The following is a 20000-nucleotide window of genomic DNA, read 5'->3' as shown; positions in this document are numbered from 1 at the left end:
AAATGATATCACCATGGCCTATCTCCCCAATAAGGCCTACATTAAAATGATATCACCATGGCCTATCTCCCCAATAAGGCCTACATTACAATGATATCAACATGGCCTATCTCCCCAATAAGTCCTACATTAAAATGATATTACCATGGCCTATCTCCCCAATAAGACCAACATTAAAATGATATCAACATGGCCTATCTCTCTCTCTCCCTCTCTCTGTGTCTCTCTCTGTCTCTTCCTGTTTCTCTGTTTCTCTCCCTCTCCCTCTCTCTCTCTCTCTCTGTTTCTCTCCCTCTCTCTCTCTCTCCCTCTCTCTCTGTTTCTCTCCCTCTCTCTCTCTCTCTCTCTCCCTCTCTCTCTGTTTCTCTCCCTCTCTCTCTCTCTCTCTCCCTCTCTCTCTGTTTCTCTCTCTCTGTGTCTCTGTGTCTCTCAAGTCAATTCAAGAGGCTTTATTGGCATGGGAAATGTGTTTACATTGTCAAAGGAAGTGAAATGGATAAACAAAAGTGAAATGAACAAAAAATTAACAGTAAACATTATACTCACAAGTTTCAAAGGAATAAACACATTTCAATGTGCAAAATGGAAAATAAATAAGCATAAATATGGGTTGTATTTACAATGGTGTTTGTTCTTCACTGGTTTACCTTTTCTCGTGGCAACAGGTCACAAATCCTGCTGCACACTGTGGTATTTCACCCAGTAGATATGGGAGTTTATCAAAATTGGATTTGTTTTGGAATTCTTTGTGAATCTGTGTAATCTGAGGGAAATATGTCTCTCTAATATGGTCATACATTTGGCAGGAGGTTAGGAAGTGCAGCTCAGTTTCCACCTCATTTTGTAGGCAGTGAGCACATAGTCTGTCTTCTCTTGAGAGCCAGGTCTGCCTATGGCGGCCTTTCTCAATAGCAAGGCTATGCTCACTGAGTCTGTACATAGTCAAAGCTGTCCTTAATTTTGGGCCAGTCACAGTGGTCAGGTATTCTGCCAAGTAGCATTCCAGCTTGCTCTGTTTTTTGGTAAATTCTTTCCAATGTGTCAAGTAATTTATCTTTTTGTTTTCTCAGGATTTAGTTGGGTCTTCTGTCTCTCTGTGTCTCTCTCTTTCTGTCTCTCTGTGTCTCTCTCTTTCTCCCTCCCTCTCTCTGTGTCTCTCTCTTTCTCCGTCTTGTCCCTCTCTCTCTTTCTCCACCTTCTCTCTGTGTCTCTCTCTTTCTCCACCTTCTCTCTGTGTCTCTCTTTCTCCGTCTTGTCCCTCTCTCTCTTTCTCCACCATCTCTCTGTGTCTCTCTCTTTCTGTCTCTCTGTGTCTCTCTCTTTCTGCACCTTCTCTCGGTGTCTCTCTCTTTCTGCACCATCTCTCTGTGTCTCTCTCTTTCTCCACCATCTCTCTGTGTCTCTCTCTTTCTGTCTCTCTGTGTCTCTCTCTTTCTGCACCTTCTCTCTGTGTCTCTCTCTTTTTCCACCATCTCTCTGTCTCTCTCTTTCTGCACCATCTCTCTGTGTCTCTCTCTTTCTGTCTCTCTGTGTCTCTCTCTTTCTCCACCATCTCTCTGTCTCTCTCTTTCTGACTCTCTGTGTCTCTCTCTTTCTCCACCATCTCTCTGTGTCTCTCTCCTTCTCCGTCTTGACCCTCTCTCTGTGTCTCTCTCGCTCCCTATATCTTTCTGTCTACTCTCGCCCTCTCTTTCTCCCTCCCTCTCTCTGGGGGAAGTTTCCGGGACAAATAAGAACTTCATAAATGTCAGATGTTAATGTTTGAAGGCTGAAGGGCCTGTAACTATGTCAGGTGTGTCCCTGTATAGCTGGTGTGTAGACAGCAGTGAGTTTTTACCCAGCACCACTAAATCACATTACAGAGAATGTGTTGAGTCAGGGATACTTCGTTAGCTTCTCAACTGCCTTTATATTAAACATAACAACTGAGGTGTGTGTGTGTGTGTGCATGCGTGTGTGTGTGTGTGTGTGGGCTAGATGCTAAGCATGCTGGGAGCTCTTTGAGGGTGCTCAGGGCTTTTTCCATTGACCCTCCTCTCCTCCTCACCAGGGTCCCGTTCACCAACAGGATATGTTCTCAAACAGGAAATGAAAATGAGTGTCCTTACATAGAAGTACAGGTTAAAGTGTTGCTACAGTTGCTTCTCTCACCCTGCACTGTTTATGACGACACTACAAGGCTATTTTTCTTCTATATAACTGACCCCGCATCTGTGAAACCTGTAGCATGTGGATACATTATTAACAAAACGTACGGTAGCCTGCTACCTCCTGTCAAAAAAAAAGTCCAAATATTATCTCCTGTTTTGTACACGAGAGACGCAACCCATCTAGGCCGGTGTCGCCAGGGCTCAGTTCTCCTCGGACTAGAACAGTCTAGAGTTTCAGACGGAAAGGGTCCAACATTCCTGAGTTTCAGACGGAAAGGGTCCAACATTCCTGAGTTTCAGACGGAAAGGGTCCAACATTCCTGAGTTTCAGACGGAAAGGGTCCAACATTCCTGAGTTTCAGACGGAAAGGGTCCAACATTCCTGAGTTTCAGACGGAAAGGGTCCAATATTCCTGAGTTTCAGACGGAAAGGGTCTAACATTCCTGAGTTTCAGACTGAAAGGGTCCAACATTCCTGAGTTTCAGACGGAAAGGGTCCAACATACCTGAGTTTCAGACGGAAAGGGTCCAACATTCCTGAGTTTCAGACGGAAAGGGTCCAACATTCCTGAGTTTCAGACGGAAAGGGTCCAACATTCCTGAGTTTCAGACGGAAAGGGTCCAACATTCCTGAGTTTCAGACGGAAAGGGTCCAACATTCCTGAGTTTCAGACAGAAAGGGTCCAACATTCCTGAGTTTCAGACGGAAAGGGTCCAACATTCCTGAGTTTCAGACGGAAAGGGTCCAACATTCCTGAGTTTCAGACGGAAAGGGTCCAACATTCCTGAGTTTCAGACGGAAAGGGTCCAACATTCCTGAGTTTCCCACTGTCTGTATGTCTGCTCTGAGGAGATCATTAATAACCTCTTGAAGCTAGGGGGCACTATTTTTATGTTTGGAAAAATAACGTTCCCAAAGTAAACGGCCTAATTCTCAGGACCAGATGCTAGAATATGCATATAATTGACAGATTAGGATAGAAAAAACTCTAAAAGTTTCCAAAACTGTCAAAATATTGTCTGTGAGTATAACAGAACTGATATTGCAGGCGAAACCCTGAGATAAATCAAACCATGAAATGGCTTCTATTTTGAAAACTCCATGTTCCATAGCCTCCCATTGCTCCATTTAAAGGGATATCAACCAGATTCATTTCCCTATAGCTTCCTCAAGGTGTCAACAGTCTTCAGACATAGTTTCAGGCTTTTATTTTGAAAAATGAGCCAGAACAATAACATCGCGTCAACTGGTCACATGAGTTTTGCTCACGCAACAGAGTTTGGATAGGTATTGCTTTTCCCTCTCCTACTGTGAAAGACATTTGCGGTTGATATTTTATCAATTATATGTTTTTTTTAAAACCTGAGGATTGATTATAAAAAACGTTTGACATGTTTCTGTGGACATTATTGATATTATTTGGAATTTGTCTGCGTTGTCGTGACCGCTCTTTCCTCTGGATTTCTGAACATAACGCGCCAAACAAACGGAGGTATTTTGGATATAAAAATAATCTTTATGGAACAAAATGAACATTTGTTGTGTAACTGGGAGTCTCGTGAGTGAAAACATCCGAAGATCATCAAAGGTAAACGATTAATTTGATTGCTTTTCTGATTTTCGTGACCAAGCTACCTGATGCTAAGTGTACTTAATGTTTTGTTATGCGATCGATAAACTTACACAAACGCTTGGATTGATTTCGCTGTAAAGCATCATTTCAAGATCTGAGACGACAGGTGGATTAACAAAACGCTAAACTGTGTTTTGCAATATTGCATTTGTGATTTCATGAATATGAATATTTTTTGTAATATTATTTGACTGAGGCGCCATGCTATTCAGCGGTTGCTGATGACAATTATCCCGCTTAAGGGATGGGTAGCGTCAAGAATTAACATTACCAGCCTCCAAGACACACACACACACACACACACACACACACACACACACACAGACACACAGACACACAGACACACTGCTACTAGTGTTTCCCTGTGGGACAGACCTGGCATCACTGTGAACTTCTATCGTACATTTAGTTCTATATTACGTAGGCCAACTGCTTTTGAATACATTTAACTGTTGTTGTTGGATGGGGAGAGATGTGATTTTAATATGCCCTAGTGTTTTACCTTGCATAGTGACACAGAACAGAAAAGAACATTGAGTAGAGTACAATTTACAATATTGAACTCTCTGAATATCTTCGTCTTTGTACAATCCCCTGAAACAGTATGTTGTCTATAGACCCTGAAACATTCTACAGTATGTTGTCTATAGACCCTGAAACATTCTACAGTATGTTGTCTATAGACCCTGAAACATTCTACAGTATGTTGTTTATATACCCTGAAACATTCTACAGTATGTTGTCTATAGACCCTGAAACATTCTACAGTATGTTGTCTATAGACCCTGAAACATTCTACAGTATGTTGTCTATATACCCTGAAACATTCTACAGTATGTTGTCTATAGACCCTGAAACATTCTACAGTATGTTGTCTATGAATCCTGAAACATTCTACAGTATGTTGTCTATAGATCCTGAAACATTCTACTATAGACCCTGAGACATTCTACAGTATGTTGTCTATAGACCCTGAAACATTCTACAGTATGTTGTCTATATACCCTGAAACATTCTACAGTATGTTGTCTATAGACCCTGAAACATTCTACAGTATGTTGTCTATAGACCCTGAAACATTCTACAGTATGTTGTCTATAGACCCTGAAACATTCTACAGTATGTTGTCTATAGACCCTGAAACATTCTACAGTATGTTGTCTGAAGACCCTGAAACATTCTCAGTATGTTGCCTATATACCCTGAAACATTCTACAGTATGTTGTCTATGAATCCTGAAACATTCTACAGTATGTTGTCTATAGACCCTGAGACATTCTACAGTATGTTGTCTATATACCCTGAAACATTCTACAGTATGTTGTCTGAAGACCCTGAAACATTCTACAGTATGTTGTCTATATACCCTGAAACATTCTACAGTATGTTGTCTATATACCCTGAAACATTCTACAGTATGTTGTCTGAAGATCCTGAGACATTCTACAGTATGTTGTCTATAAACCCTGAAACATTCTAATATAGACCCTGAAACATTCTACAGTATGTTGTCTATAGACCCTGAAACATTCTACAGTATGTTGTCTATAGACCCTGAAACATTCTACAGTATGTTGTCTATAGACCCTGAAACATTCTACAGTATGTTGTCTATATACCCTGAAACATTCTACAGTATGTTGTCTATAGACCCTGAAACATTCTACAGTATGTTGTCTATATACCCTGAAACATTCTACAGTATGTTGTCTATAGACCCTGAGACATTCTACAGTCTCTCTCTATCTATCTATCTATCTATCTATCTATCTATCTATCTATCTATCTATCTATCTATCTATCTCTCTGTCTCTCTGTCTCTCTGTCTCTCTGTCTCTCTGTCTCTCTGTCTCTCTCTCTCTCTTTAAGCTGCAGTGTGGGTTTTAATAGAGGAGAGTAGTGAAATATGCTGCTGTGTAGTTAAGGTAATGTATTGAGCTTGTGGCACAAACAAAACAAGACACACACACACTTCTCCTGAACACAGAGGGAGAGTAAATATGCTTGTCACCTTTAAAACGTCAGGCTGGGCTGAATAGATCCTTTGTATATCGTTAGCTGGTACTCACTGGCCCTCACAGGGCTTAGTTTGGCTGGTGCAGTCTGGAGGAGAGGGGAGAGAGAAGGAGGGGAGGGGAGAGGAGGAGGGGAGAGGAGGGGGGGATATAGAGGAGGAGGGAAGAGAGGAGGGGAGGAGGGAGAAAGAAGGAGGTGAGAGGAGGAGGGGAGGAGAGGAGGAGGGGTGGCGAGGGGAGAGGAGTGGGAGGGGATAGAGAGGAGGAGGGGAGAGAGGAGGAGGAGAGGAGGAGGAGAGGAGGAGGGGAGAGAGGAGGTGAGAGGAGGGGGAGGAGGTGAGAGGAGGGGGAGGGGAGATTGAAGGAGTGAGAGGAGGGGGAGGGGATAGAGAGGGGGAGGAGGGGAGAGGAGGAGGAGGAGAAAGTAGAGGAGGGGGGAGTGTGAAACTTAACCCTGTCCTGTCTGGATGGCTGTAGTTTGTCTTCACCTCTGTCCTACATCAATGCTGCATCATGGAGTGGGGATACTATGTACCAATCTATTTACTGGAGTAAGTGCTGTTTCTAGTGATTATCTTCTAGTTGTTCCTGTTAGATTTACACAGTCTTGTGGTCTATTGATTGATGGGTTTATGACTGTAGGCTTTTGAGGGACTTTAAAACTCCGTGACACCAGTTCATTCACAGTATAAGTATCAACTTGTGTTACAGTCAGTTACTCAGCAGTTGGTCAGTAGTGTACAGTCAGTCACTCAGTAGTTGGTCAGTAGTGTACAGTCAGTCACTCAGTAGTTGGTCAGTAGTGTACAGTCAGTCACTCAGTAGTTGGTCAGTAGTGTACAGTCAGTCACTCAGTAGTTGGTCAGTAGTGCACAGTCAGTCACTCAGTAGTTGGTCAGTAGTGTACAGTCAGTCACTCAGTAGTTGGTCAGTAGTGTACAGTCATCCCACTCTGGGCTGTGAAGTCTTGCCATTTGTGGTTGTCGCCATTGTTCCTGCCTGTTGGGGCAGTGAGAGGAGGAGACCTCTCTAACACAGAGGAACAGGGCAGTGAGAGGAGGAGACCTCTCTAACACAGAGGACCAGGGCAGTGAGAGGAGGAGGCCTCTAACACAGAGGACCAGAGCAGTGACAGGAGGAGACCTCTAACACATAGGAACAGGGCAGTGAGAGGAGGAGACCTCTCTAACACAGAGGAACAGGGCAGTGAGAGGAGGAGACCTCTCTAACACAGAGGAACAGGGCAGTGAGAGGAGGAGACCTCTCTAACACAGAGGAACAGGGCAGTGAGAGGAGGAGACCTCTCTAACACAGAGGACCAGGGCAGTGAGAGGAGGAGACCTCTCTTAAACACAGAGGAACAGGGTAGTGAGAGGAGGAGACCTCTAACACAGAGGACCAGGGCAGTGAGAGGAGGAGACCTCTAACACAGAGGACCAGGGCAGTGAGAGGAGGAGACCTCTAACACAGAGGACCAGGGCAGTGAGAGGAGGAGACCTCTCTAACACAGAGGAACAGGGCAGTGAGAGGAGGAGACCTCTAACACAGAGGAACAGGACAGTGAGAGGAGGAGACCTCTAACACAGAGGAACAGGGCAGTGAGAGGAGGAGACCTCTCTAACACAGATGAACAGGGTAGTGAGACGAGGAGACCTCTAACACAGAGGAACAGGACAGTGAGACGAGGAGACCTCTCTAACACAGAGGAACAGGACAGTGAGAGGAGGAGACCTCTAACACGGAGGAACAGGGTAGTGAGAGGAGGAGACCTCTAACACAGAGGTGCTTTGAGAGGAGGAGACCTCTAACACAGAGGTGCTTTGAGAGGAGGAGACCTCTAACACAGAGGTGCTTTGAGAGGAGGGGAAACAGACAAAGGTTAAGGAGAGTTTCCTGTCCCCTCTAGTTAGCTAATGTGTATGTTATAGACAGATGTGTGTGTGTGTGTGTGTGTGTGTGTGTGTGTGTGTGTGTGTGTGTGTGTGTGGTGTGAAAAGAGCTGATTTTAATTGGAAAGAGGAAGTGTGTGTGTGTGTGTGTGTGTGTGATTACAACATGTCTATATGTATGAGACAGAGAGAGGAACAGAAACAGAGGAGGGATATTCACAGCAGCAGGAGAGAGGAGTTGGTTTGTCTACAAAACACTATAATAACCAGCAGGGTCACACGGCAACTCCCTGCCAATCAGAGACTGACTGCCTCCCTGCCAATCAGAGACTGACTGCCTCCCTGCCAATCAGAGACAGACTGCCTCCCTGCCAATCAGAGACAGACTGCCTCCCTGCCAATCAGAGACAGACTGCCTCCCTGCCCGAAGAGCAGTGCAGAGAGAGAGGGAGGAGAGGGAGGAGGAGAGAGAGATGTAAGGAGTGTGGGGGTATACTGCATCTTGCTGGAGGGACACCTCCTCTCTCTCTCTCTCTCTCTCTCTCTCTCTCTCTCTCTATTGCGTGCAACTTCTCTCTCTCTCTTCCCCCTGCCTTATCTCTCTTCCTCTCCCTCTCTCTCTATCTCTCTCTCTCTGTAAGCGTAGTTCTTCCTGCAGTCTGAGCCTGAGAGCACTGAGCTCTCTCTCTCTCTCTCTCTCTCTCTCTCTCTGTGTGTGTGTTGAGTTGTGTTCTGACCATGAGGACTCTCCATAGGTTGAAGTTGATGAGTTCCCCCAGCCTCAGTGACCTGGGGAAGAGTGACAAGGCAGCGTTGGAGGAGAGAGGGACACAGCAGAGAAAAGCTGGGGCTAACGCCACCTGGAACAGGTACTGTAGTCGAGACTCTCTGTGTGTGTGTGTGTGTGTGTGTGTGTGTGTGTGTGTGTGTGTGTGTGTGTGTGTGTGTGTGTGTGTGTGTGTGTGTGTGTGTGTCACCCTGCTTTGTGTCAGTCAGTGAACAGGAGGTACTGAACTTACTCCTTCCTTGTTGTGAAACTGCACTGACCGTTAGAAAGGACAGAGATGTGGTCGTCTCTGTCTATGTCCCTGTCCTCTGAGATCGACACAGCTCTGTCTATGTCCTGTACTCTGAGATCTACACAGCTCTATCTATGTCCCTGTCCTCTGAGATCTACACAGCTCTATCTATGTCCCTGTCCTGTACTCTGAGATCTACACAGCTCTGTCTATGTCCCTGTCCTGTACTCTGAGATCTACACAGCTCTGTCTATGTCCCTGTCCTGTACTCTGAGATCTACACAGCTCTGTCTATGTCCCTGTCCTCTGAGATCTACACAGCTCTGTCCCTGTCCTGTACTCTGGGATCTACACAGCTCTGTCTATGTCCCCGTCCTGTCCTCTGGGATCTACACGTCTCTCTGGGATTTCCTTGAGAATGTCACACTGAATAAGCATTACTATAAGCATTACTATTCCTAGTCTCATGAAGCCGCTTCCCAAATCAGAAAGGTCATTCATTCCTCAGTGACTTACAGACTGTGTTGCAGACCTGGGATCAGTGTGCTTCGTGATGACCTCTATATAACTGAGCAGAGAACTCTGAATAACTAACAAGACTTCTACTAGTCACGTCAGATATACTAGCACGTTTACAGCACGTGCTGTAATCCCCACTGCTTCTTGACACAATGCCCATCGAACCCAACCAAGCCGCACCAATGTGTCGGAGGAAACACAGTGCACCTGGTGACCTGGTCAGCGTGCACTGCGCCCGGCCCGCCACAAGTGTCGCGATGAGACAAGGTTAGGGCCAAACCCTCCCTAACCCGGACGACGCTGGGCCAACTGTGCGCCGCCCCATGGGCTTCCCGGTCGCGGCCCGGCTGCGACAGAGCCTGGGTTCAAACCCAGAATCTCTAGTGGCACAGCCAGCACTGCGATGCAGTGCCTTAGACCACTGCGCCACTCAGGAGGCCTAGGTTATGGAAATGTTAGTTAATTTAATGTCATTATGTGTCAACCCCCAGCACCATCACTAGACAGTATTGAGTTCATGGTTATGATGCTGTGGTTAATGAATACATGAGCATTGACTAAGGGTAGCGAACACTAGATTGAAGGATGGATGGATGGATGGATGGATGGCTGTGTGGATGGATGGATGGCTGTGTGGATGGATGGATGGATGAATGGTTGGATGGATGGATGTCTGGATGGATGGCTATGTAGATGGATGGATGGATGGATAGACAGATGGATGGATGGATGGATGGATGTCTGGATGGATGGCTATGTAGATGGATGGATGGATGGATAGACAGATGGATGGATGTCTGGATGGATGGATGGCTATGTAGATGGATGGATGGATGGATGGCTATGTAGATGGATGGATGTCTGGATGGATGGCTATGTAGATGGATGGATGGATGGATGGATGGTTGTGTGAATGGATGGATGGCTGTGTGGATGGATGGATGGATGGATGGCTGTGTGGATGGATGGATGGCTAGATGGATGATGGATGGCTGTGTGGATGGATGGATGGATGTCTGTGTGGATGGATGGATGGCTGTGTGGATGGATGGATGGCTGAATGGTTGGATGGATGGATGGCCGTGTGGATGAATGGATGGATGGATGGATGGCTGTGGGTATGTGAAACTACTGTGTGAGTGATAATTGGACTGTACGTTCTGATCATCTCTCTATTGTTTGTTTGTTTGCTGCAGCTGCTTTCTTCCCTGCTGTACTCTAACACTGTCCCCCGTGTGTGTGTGTGTGTGTGTGTGTGTGTGTGTGTGTGTGTGTGTGTGTGTGTGTGTGTGTGTGTGTGTGTGTGTGTGTGTGTGTGTGTGTGTGTGTGTGTGTGTGTGTGTTCCTGCAGCATCCACAATGCGGTGATAGCTGTGTTCCAGAGGAAAGACCTGGGAGAGAATGACCTCTACATCCTCAATGAGGGAGTCAGGTGACATACTGTATAACCTCTGACCTCTACCTATACACTTCTATTGCTCTCTCCCTCTCTCTCTCTGTTTCTTTCTCTCTCTGTTTCTCGCTCTCTGTTTCTCTCTTTGTTTCTCGCTCTCTGTTTCTCTCTTTGTTTCTCGCTCTCTGTTTCTCACTCTGTTTCTCGCTCTCTGTTTCTCTCTGTTTCTCCCTCTGTTTCTCTCTCTGTTTCTCTGTTTCTCTCTCTCTGTTTCTCTCTCTCTGTTTCTCTCTCTCTGTTTCTCTCTCTCTCTCTCTGTTTCTCTCTCTGTTTCTCTCTTTGTTTCTCTCTCTCTCTGTTTCTCTCTCTCTGTTTCTCTCTCTGTTTCTCTGTTTCTCTCTCTGTTTCTCTCTTTCTCTGTTTCTCTCTCTCTCTGTTTCTCTCTCTCTCTGTTTCTCTCTCTCTCTCTGTTTCTCTCTCTGTTTCTCTCTCTCTCTGTTTCTCTCTCTCTCTGTTTCTCTCTCTCTGTTTATCTCTCTCTGTTTCTCTCTCTTTGTTTCTCTCTCTGTTTCTCTCTCTGTTTCTCTCTCTGTTTCTCTCTCTGTTTCTCTCTCTCTGTTTCTCTCTCTCTCTGTTTCTCTCTCTGTTTCTCTCTCTCTCTTTCTCTGTTTCTCTCTCTGTTTCTCTCTTTCTCTGTTTCTCTCTCTCTCTGTTTCTCTCTCTCTCTGTTTCTCTCTCTGTTTCTCTCTCTCTCTGTTTCTCTCTCTCTCTGTTTCTCTCTCTCTCTGTTTCTCTCTCTCTGTTTCTCTCTCTGTTTCTCTCTCTTTGTTTCTCTCTCTGTTTCTCTCTTTGTTTCTCGCTCTCTGTTTCTCTCTCTGTTTCTCTCTCTCTGTTTCTCTCTCTGTTTCTCTCTCTGTTTTTCTCTCTGTTTCTCTCTCTGTGTTTCTCTCTCTGTTTCTCTCTCTCTGTTTCTCTGTTTCTCTCTCTCTCTGTTTCTCTCTTTGTTTCTCTCTTTGTTTCTCTATCTGTTTCTCTCTCTCTGTTTCTCTCTCTCTGTTTCTCTCTCTCTGTTTCTCTCTCTTTGTTTCTCTCTCTTTGTTTCTCTCTCTGTTTCTCTCTCTCTGTTTCTCTCTCTGTTTCTCTCTCTGTTTCTCTCTCTCTGTTTCTCTCTCTCTCTGTTTCTCGCTCTCTGTTTCTCTCTCTGTTTCTCTCTCTCTGTTTCTCTCTCTCTGTTTCTCTCTCTCTGTTTCTCTCTCTCTGTTTCTCTCTCTGTTTCTCTCTCTCTGTTTCTCTCTTTGTGTCTCTCTCTCTGTTTCTCTCTCTCTGTTTCTCTCTCTGTTTCTCTCTCTCTGTTTCTCTCTCTGTTTCTCTCTCTGTGTTTCTCTCTCTGTTTCTCTCTCTCTCTGTTTCTCGCTCTCTGTTTCTCTCTCTGTTTCTCTCTCTCTGTTTCTCTCTCTGTTTCTCTCTCTGTTTCTCTCTCTCTGTTTCTCTCTCTGTTTCTCTCTCTCTGTTTCTCTCTTTGTGTCTCTCTCTCTGTTTCTCTCTCTCTGTTTCTCTCTTTGTTTCTCACTCTCTGTTTCTCTCTCTGCCTCTGCCAGTCACACACTTTCTCATCTCTCCTCACAACTCTAATAACCACAGCTGTAAGAATGACCCTGCTGTTAGTAAAACAACACAGTAGACAGAGTTTCACCTGTTTCACCTTCCTGGTAAACACAGTAGAAATGACCAGAAAGTGAGATCTGTGAAGAGCATATTGAATAGGGTATTTCAAATGGTTTGACTTGGTGGTGGTGCTAACTAGTGTTATCTTTATATATGCATGAGCAGCTCTTTGTACATCAGGCTCAGAGGATTCATTTTAACAGGCCAAAGCATTCTGCCTGGTTTTAACTGTAAATTTATATTGACTGGCCTTCCGTTTTGAGGTTGAAGGTGTAAATGTGAGAATGTGTTGCCAGGGTGGAATGGAAAAACGATATGTCTGTTATACAGTCATACACCCACTCCCCACACATGCACACAATAACAAGGCAAACCCACAAACACAAATGGCTGGTGTTCATAGAACCTGCCTGGTGTTTCAGTGCTCAGTAGAACTGCCACTCAGTGACATGTAGTGGGCTGTTTTTAACCCATTAGAACATGTTCCTAATGGTGGAATCGTTGAGTAAAATGTCGACACATTCACACACAACTCTGTGCTTGAAGAAGTCAAGTTGGTAAGACTCTCTCTCTCTCTCTCTCTCTCTCTCTCTCTCTCTCTCTCTCTCTCTCTCTCTCTCTCTCTCTCTCTCTCTCTCTCTCTCTCTCTCTCTCTCTCTCTCTCTCTCTCTCTCTCTCTCTCTCTCTCTCTCTCTCTCTCTCTCTCTCTCTCATACAGTGCATTCAGGAAAATATTCAGAAACCTTGAATTTTTCCAGACTTTGTTACATTACAGCCTTATTCTAAAATGGATTAAATAAACATTAGCCCATAATGAAAAATAATTAATAAAAAATAAAAAAACAGATACCAAATGTATTTACATAAGTATTCAGACCCTTTGCTCTGAGACTCTAAATGTAGCTCAGGTGCATCCTGTTCCCATTGATCTTCCTTGAGATGTTTCTACAACTTTATTGAGTCCACCAGTGTTAAATTCAATTGATTGGACATGATTTGGAAAGGCACACACCTATCTATATAAGGTCTCACAGATGTCAGAGCAAAAACCAAGCCATGAGGTTGAAGGAATTGTCCATAGAGCTCAGAGACGGGATTGTGTCGAGGCACAGATCTGGGGAAGGGTACCAAAACATTTCTGCAGCGTTGAAGCTCCCCAAGAACACAATGGCCTCCATCATTCTCCCCCAAGACTCTCCCACTTCCTAGAGCTGGCCATCCTGCCAAAGTGAGCAGTCGGGGGAGAAGGCCCTTGGTCAGGGAGGTGACCAAGTCCCGATGGTCACACTGAAAGAGCTCCAGAGTTCCTCTGTGGAGATGGGAGAACCTTCCAGAAGGACAACCATCTCTGCAGGACTCCAACCATCTCTGCAGGACACCAATCAGGCCTTTATGGTAGAGTGGCCAGACGGAAGCCACTCCTCAGTAGAAGGCACAGGCAGGCCCACTTGGGGTTTGTCAAAAGGCACCTAAAGACTCTCAGACCATTTGAAGCAAGATTCTCTGGTCTGATGAACCCAAGAGTGAACTCTTTGGCCTGAATGCCAAGCATCACGTCTGGAGGAAACCTGGCACCATCCCTTCGGTGAAGCATGGTGGTGGCAGCATTATGTTGTGGGAATGTTTTTCAGCGGCAGGGGACAGGGAGACTAGTCAGGATTGACGGAAAGATGAACGGAGCAAAGTACAGAGAGATCCTTGATGAAAACCTGCCCCAGATCGCTAAGGACCTCAGACTGGGGACAAGGTTCACCTTCCAACAGGACAACGACCCTAAGCACACAGCCAAGACAACACAGGAGTTGATTTGGGACAAGTCGCTGAATATCCATGAGAGGCCTTGAACCCGATCTAACATCTCTGGAGAGACCTGAAAATATCTGTGCAACGATGCTTCCGATCCAACCTGACAGAGCTTGAGAGAATCTGCAGAGAAAAATGGGAGAAACTTCCCAAATACTGGTGTGCCAAGCTTGAAGTGTCATACCCAAGACGTTTTGAGGTTGTAATCGCTGCCACAGGTGCTTCAACAAAGTACTGAGTAAAGGGTCTGAATTCTTATGTAAATGCGATACTTCTGTTTTTTTCTGTAGGTCTGGACGAGTCCAGGGCTGACATCCTAGTCTTTCTGTAGGTCTGGACGAGTCCAGGGCTGACATCCTAGTCTTTCTGTAGGTCTGGACAAGTCCAGGGCTGACATCCTAGTCTTTCTGTAGGTCTGGACAAGTCCAGGGCTGACATCCTAGTCTTTCTCTAGGTCTGGACGAGTCCAGGGCTGACATCCTAGTCTTTCTGTAGGTCTGGACGAGTCCAGGGCTGACATCCTAGTCTTTCTGTAGGTCTGGACAAGTCCAGGGCTGACATCCTAGTCTTTCTGTAGATCTGGACGAGTCCAGGGCTGACATCCTAGTCTTTCTGTAGGTCTGGACGAGTCCAGGGCTGACATCCTAGTCTTTCTGTAGGTCTGGACAAGTCCAGGGCTGACATCCTAGTCTTTCTGTAGGTCTGGACGAGTCCAGGGCTGACATCCTAGTCTTTCTGTAGGTCTGGACGAGTCCAGGGCTGACATCCTAGTCTTTCTGTAGGTCTGGACGAGTCCAGGGCTGACATCCTAGTCTTTCTGTAGGTCTGGACGAGTCCAGGGCTGACATCCTAGTCTTTCTGTAGGTCTGGACGAGTCCAGGGCTGACATCCTAGTCTGGGGTGAGAGGGCCTTTGCAGGGCTACTCTGTCTGTCTGTCTGTCTGTCTGTCTGTCTGTCTGTCAAAGAGCCTCAAACCATGTTAGTATGTTACTTGACATTTGGGCTGTTACCCACCCCATTCCCCCCATAGACATGTTCAAACATACTGACAAGCATAAAACAGTCAAACAGGCACGTAAGCACACACGCATGCATTGCAAACACACACACACCCTTTACATTCACCCTGATGCGCGTGTAAGAGGTTGTTCCTTGCATTAGACATAGCCCAGGGTTATGGTTGGACTTCAGACTATAATGCCATGATGTTGTAAATTCACCATAGTCTTATTACACATGACTCTCTGCTTCAACATAATGAGGCTGTTTCCATTGCATGGCTTATTTCTTATCAGGCCCAATCCTGTAGAGCGCTGTGTGTGTGTGTGTGTGTGCGTGCGTGCGTGCGTGCGTGCGTGTATGTGTGTGTGTATGTATGTATTGGACACCACAATCTACAGACTTAATAAAACGTGATGGCTTGGGGACATGATGTCAGCCCTGCCGATTACTGGAGTATAAATGATTCAACTCAACAACATCTGACATTCTACTGTTTCCAGGATACGTACCACAGTGCTACAGTACTTAGACAGGCTTGTAATGGTGTGGACACAGCTCTCTCATTTCCTGAATCTGGAGCTACCTGACCGAACACAGTAACACACACAGCTCTCTCATTTCCTGAATCTGGAGCTACCTGACCGAACACAGTAACACACACAGCTCTCTCATTTCCTGAATCTGGAGCTACCTGACCGAACACAGTAACACACACAGCTCTCTCATTTCCTGAATCTGGAGCTACCTGACCGAACACAGTAACACACACAGCTCTCTCATTTCCTGAATCTGGAGCTACCTGATCGAACACAGTAACACACACAGCCTGCTGTTTGACAGGTAGAACAAAGGGCAGCTTGGTTCTTTGACAAAGATCGTTGTCATCATGGCCAATTATCCCAATGATTTATAGTGTAGAAACTGATTCAATGTGTTGCATTTCAACTGCTGTTTAATCGTGACTCTATACCCTGTCCTCCAGTCAGCTGAGTAACTAGGCTGTTGGACATGACTCTATACCCTGTCTTCCAGTCAGCTGAGTACCTAGGCTGTTGGACATGACTCTATACCCTGTCTTCCAGTCAGCTGAGTAACTAGGCTGTTGGACATGACTCTATACCCTGTCTTCCAGTCAGCTGAGTACCTAGGCTGTTGGACATGACTCTATACCCTGTCTTCCAGTCAGCTGAGTAACTAGGCTGTTGGACATTACTCTATACCCTGTCTTCTAGTCAGCTGAGTAACTAGGCTGTTGGACATGACTCTATACCCTGTCTTCCAGTCAGCTGAGTAACTAGGCTGTTGGACATGACTCTATACCCTGTCTTCCAGTCAGCTGAGTAACTAGGCTGTTGGACATGACTCTATACCCTGTCTTCCAGTCAGCTGAGTCACTAGGCTGTTGGACATGACTCTATACCCTGTCTTCCAGTCAGATTATAAACTCTGTCAGTCCGTTGCTGCTGTACCAGACATGATGGGTAATTTCCTGTGTGGTTCTGAGGAGCCCTGTGACCTTCTCGTTGCGGGATGTGAAACAGGAAGTACCTGTCTTCCTCTCCAGTCTACCACAGGACAGTGGTGTAAAGTACTTAAGTAAAAATACTTTAGAGTACTACTTACGTCGTTTTTAGGTATCTGTACTTTACTATTTATATTTATGACAACTTTTACTTCACTACATTCCTAAAGCAAATAATGTACTTTTTACTCCTTAAATTTTCCCTGCAACCTTCCAGTTACTAGTCCAACGCTCTAACCACTAGGCTACCCTGCCGCCCCACTAGGCTACCCTGCCGCCCCACTAGGCTACCCTGCCGCCCCACTAGGCTACCCTGCCGCCCCACTAGGCTACCCTGCCGCCCCACTAGGCTACCCTGCCGCCCCACTAGGCTACCCTGCCGCCCCACTAGGCTACCCTGCCGCCCCACTAGGCTACCCTACCGCCCCACTAGGCTACCCTGCCGCCCCACTAGGCTACCCTGCCGCCCCACTAGGCTACCCTGCCGCCCCACTAGGCTACCCTACCGCCCCACTAGGCTACCCTGCCGCCCCTGGGTGAATTTCACTTTTACTTGAGTCATTTTCTATTAAGGTATCTTTACCTTTACTCCAGGATGATAATTAGGTACTTTTTCCACCACTGCCAGAGGACCTGTTTAGGAATCTACACTGAGTGTACAAAACATTAAGAACACTTCCCTAATATTGCATTGCACCCCCGTTTGCCCTCAGAACAGCATTCAATTCATTGTGGCGTGGACTCGAATAGGTGTGGAAAGCGTTCCACAGGGAGGCTGGCCCATGTTGACTCCAATGCTTCCCACAGCTGTGTCACTAGAAACTGAAGGAGTGTGACAGAAACCGGTGCTCCTGTCACCTACTACCAGACCCCGTTCAAAGGCACTTCAACCTTTTGTCTTGCCCATTCACCCTCTGAATAACACACACAATCCATGTCTCAAGGCTTAAAAATCCTCCTTTAACCCGTCTCCTCCCCTCCATCTACACGGATTGAAGTGGATTTAACAAGTGGCGTCAATAAGGGATCATATCTTTCACCTGGATTCACCTGGTCAGTCTGTGTCATGCAAAGAGCAGATGTTCTTAATGTTTTGTAAACTCAGTGTATAGAAATGCCTTGGCTTTGACCAATACCTCCTCCATTTCCCTAACTTTTAATAAGTCGGGTACCACACAGTGTTCATAGAGCAAGTAAGGTGTTGTTGTTGTCACTGGGCTGAGCGAGTGGGTTTAGGGGTGGGAAAGGGCACAGAGGAGTAACATGTGGTGGCATGAGGGTGAGAAGGGTGAGGGAAGAGAGGCAGTGAGAAGGGTGAGGAAAGAGAGGCAGTGAGAAGGGTGAGGAAAGAGAGGCAGTGAGAAGGGTGAGGGAAGAGAGAGAGGCAGTGAGAAGGGTGAGGAAAGAGAGAGAGGCAGTGAGAAGGGTGAGGGAAGAGAGAGAGAGGCAGTGAGAAGGGTGAGGAAAGAGAGAGAGGCAGTGAGAAGGGTGAGGGAAGAGAGGCAGTGAGAAGGGTGAGGGAAGAGAGGCAGTGAGAAGGGTGAGGAAAGAGAGAGAGGCAGTGAGAAGGGTGAGGAAAGAGAGGCAGTGAGAAGGGTGAGGGAAGAGAGAGAGAGGCAGTGAGAAGGGTGAGGAAAGAGAGAGAGGCAGTGAGAAGGGTGAGGGAAGAGAGAGAGGCAGTGAGAAGGGTGAGGGAAGAGAGAGAGGCAGTGAGAAGGGTGAGGAAAGAGAGAGAGGCAGTGAGAAGGGTGAGGGAAGAGAGGCAGTGAGAAGGGTGAGGGAAGAGAGGCAGTGAGAAGGGTGAGGGAAGAGAGGCAGTGAGAAGGGTGAGGAAAGAGAGAGAGGCAGTGAGAAGGGTGAGGGAAGAGAGAGAGGCAGTGAGAAGGGTGAGGGAAGAGAGAGAGGCAGTGAGAAGGGTGAGGAAAGAGAGAGAGGCAGTGAGAAGGGTGAGGGAAGAGAGGCAGTGAGAAGGGTGAGGAAAGAGAGAGAGGCAGTGAGAAGGGTGAGGGAAGAGGGAGAGGCAGTGAGAAGGGTGAGGAAGGTGTTGAAAGAGAAGGAGACAGGAACAATGTGGCATAGTGTGTGTAGCCTCTACTTCTGTGTGTCCACCCAGTTCAGAATGTTAAACTGCTGTTTTCTTCTAGGCAACTACTGAAGACGGAGCTGGGCTCTTTCTTTACTGAATACCTCCAGGTAAGAGACTGTCTCTCTGCACCGCAGCACTGATATCAACCTTACTCTGATATTACTAACATTACTCTGGTATTACTACCATTACTCTGATATTAACATTACTCTGATATTACTAACATTACTCAGATATTACTAACATGACTCTGGTATTACTAACATTACTCTGGTATTGCTAACATTACTCTGGTATTAACATTACTCTGATATTACTAACGTTACTCTGATATTACTACCATTACTCTGATATTAACATTACTCTGATATTACTAACATTACTCTGGTATTACTACCATTACTCTGATATTAACATTACTCTGATATTACTAACATTACTCTGGTATTAACATTACTCTGGTATTACTACCATTCCTCTGATATTAACATTACTCTGATAGTAACGTTGCACCAACATTACAAGTATTACTCTGATATTACTAACACTACTCTGATATTACTAACATTACTCTGATATTACTAACATTACTCTGATATTACTAACATTACTTCGATATTAACATTACTCTGATATTACTACCGTTACTCCGGTATTACTAGCATTACTCTGATACCGCTAACATTACTCTGCTATTATCAACATTACTCTGATATTACTATCGTTACTTTGATATTATTAACATTACTCTGATAGTAACATTACTCTGATATTACCATTACTCTGATATTAACATTACTCTGATATCAACATTACTATGGTATTCCTAACATTAATCTGATCGTTCTAACATTACTCTGATATTACTAACATTACTCTGATATTACTAACATTACTCTGATATTTCTAACATTACGCTGATATTACCAACATTACTCTGATATTAGCAACATTACTCTGATATTACTAACATGACTCTGATATTTCTAACATTACTCTGCTATTACTAACATTACTCTGATATTACCAACATTACTCTGATATTACCAACATTACTCTGATATTACTAACATTACTCCGGTATTAACGTTACTCTGATATTACTAACATTACTCCGGTATTACTAACATTACTCTGATATTACTAACATTACTCTGATATTACTGACATTACTCTGATATCACTGACATTACTCTGATATTACTAACATTACTCTGATATTACTAACATTGCTTCGATATTACTACCATTACTCTGATATTACTAACATTACTCTGATATTACTAACATTACTCTGATATT

The 20000-nt window shown here is 45.3% G+C and overlaps 1 protein-coding gene across 1 annotated transcript in view; it reads left to right on the top strand.

Annotated features, from left to right (window-relative positions):
* Window positions 1-20000, top strand: part of LOC139392973 (proline-rich protein 5-like) — a 36594-nt gene that overhangs the window by 10157 nt on the left and 6437 nt on the right. Inside the window, exons 2-4 of the mRNA XM_071141280.1 lie at window positions 8444-8557; window positions 10578-10658; window positions 18757-18805. Coding sequence (XP_070997381.1) covers window positions 8444-8557; window positions 10578-10658; window positions 18757-18805 — 244 coding nt within the window. The remainder of the gene's footprint in view (window positions 1-8443; window positions 8558-10577; window positions 10659-18756; window positions 18806-20000) is intronic.

This window comes from Oncorhynchus clarkii, chromosome 33 (assembly GCF_045791955.1).
Source record: "Oncorhynchus clarkii lewisi isolate Uvic-CL-2024 chromosome 33, UVic_Ocla_1.0, whole genome shotgun sequence".
Classification (NCBI taxonomy): Eukaryota; Metazoa; Chordata; class Actinopteri; order Salmoniformes; family Salmonidae; genus Oncorhynchus; species Oncorhynchus clarkii.
This window is presented reverse-complemented; position numbering and strand designations above follow the sequence as displayed.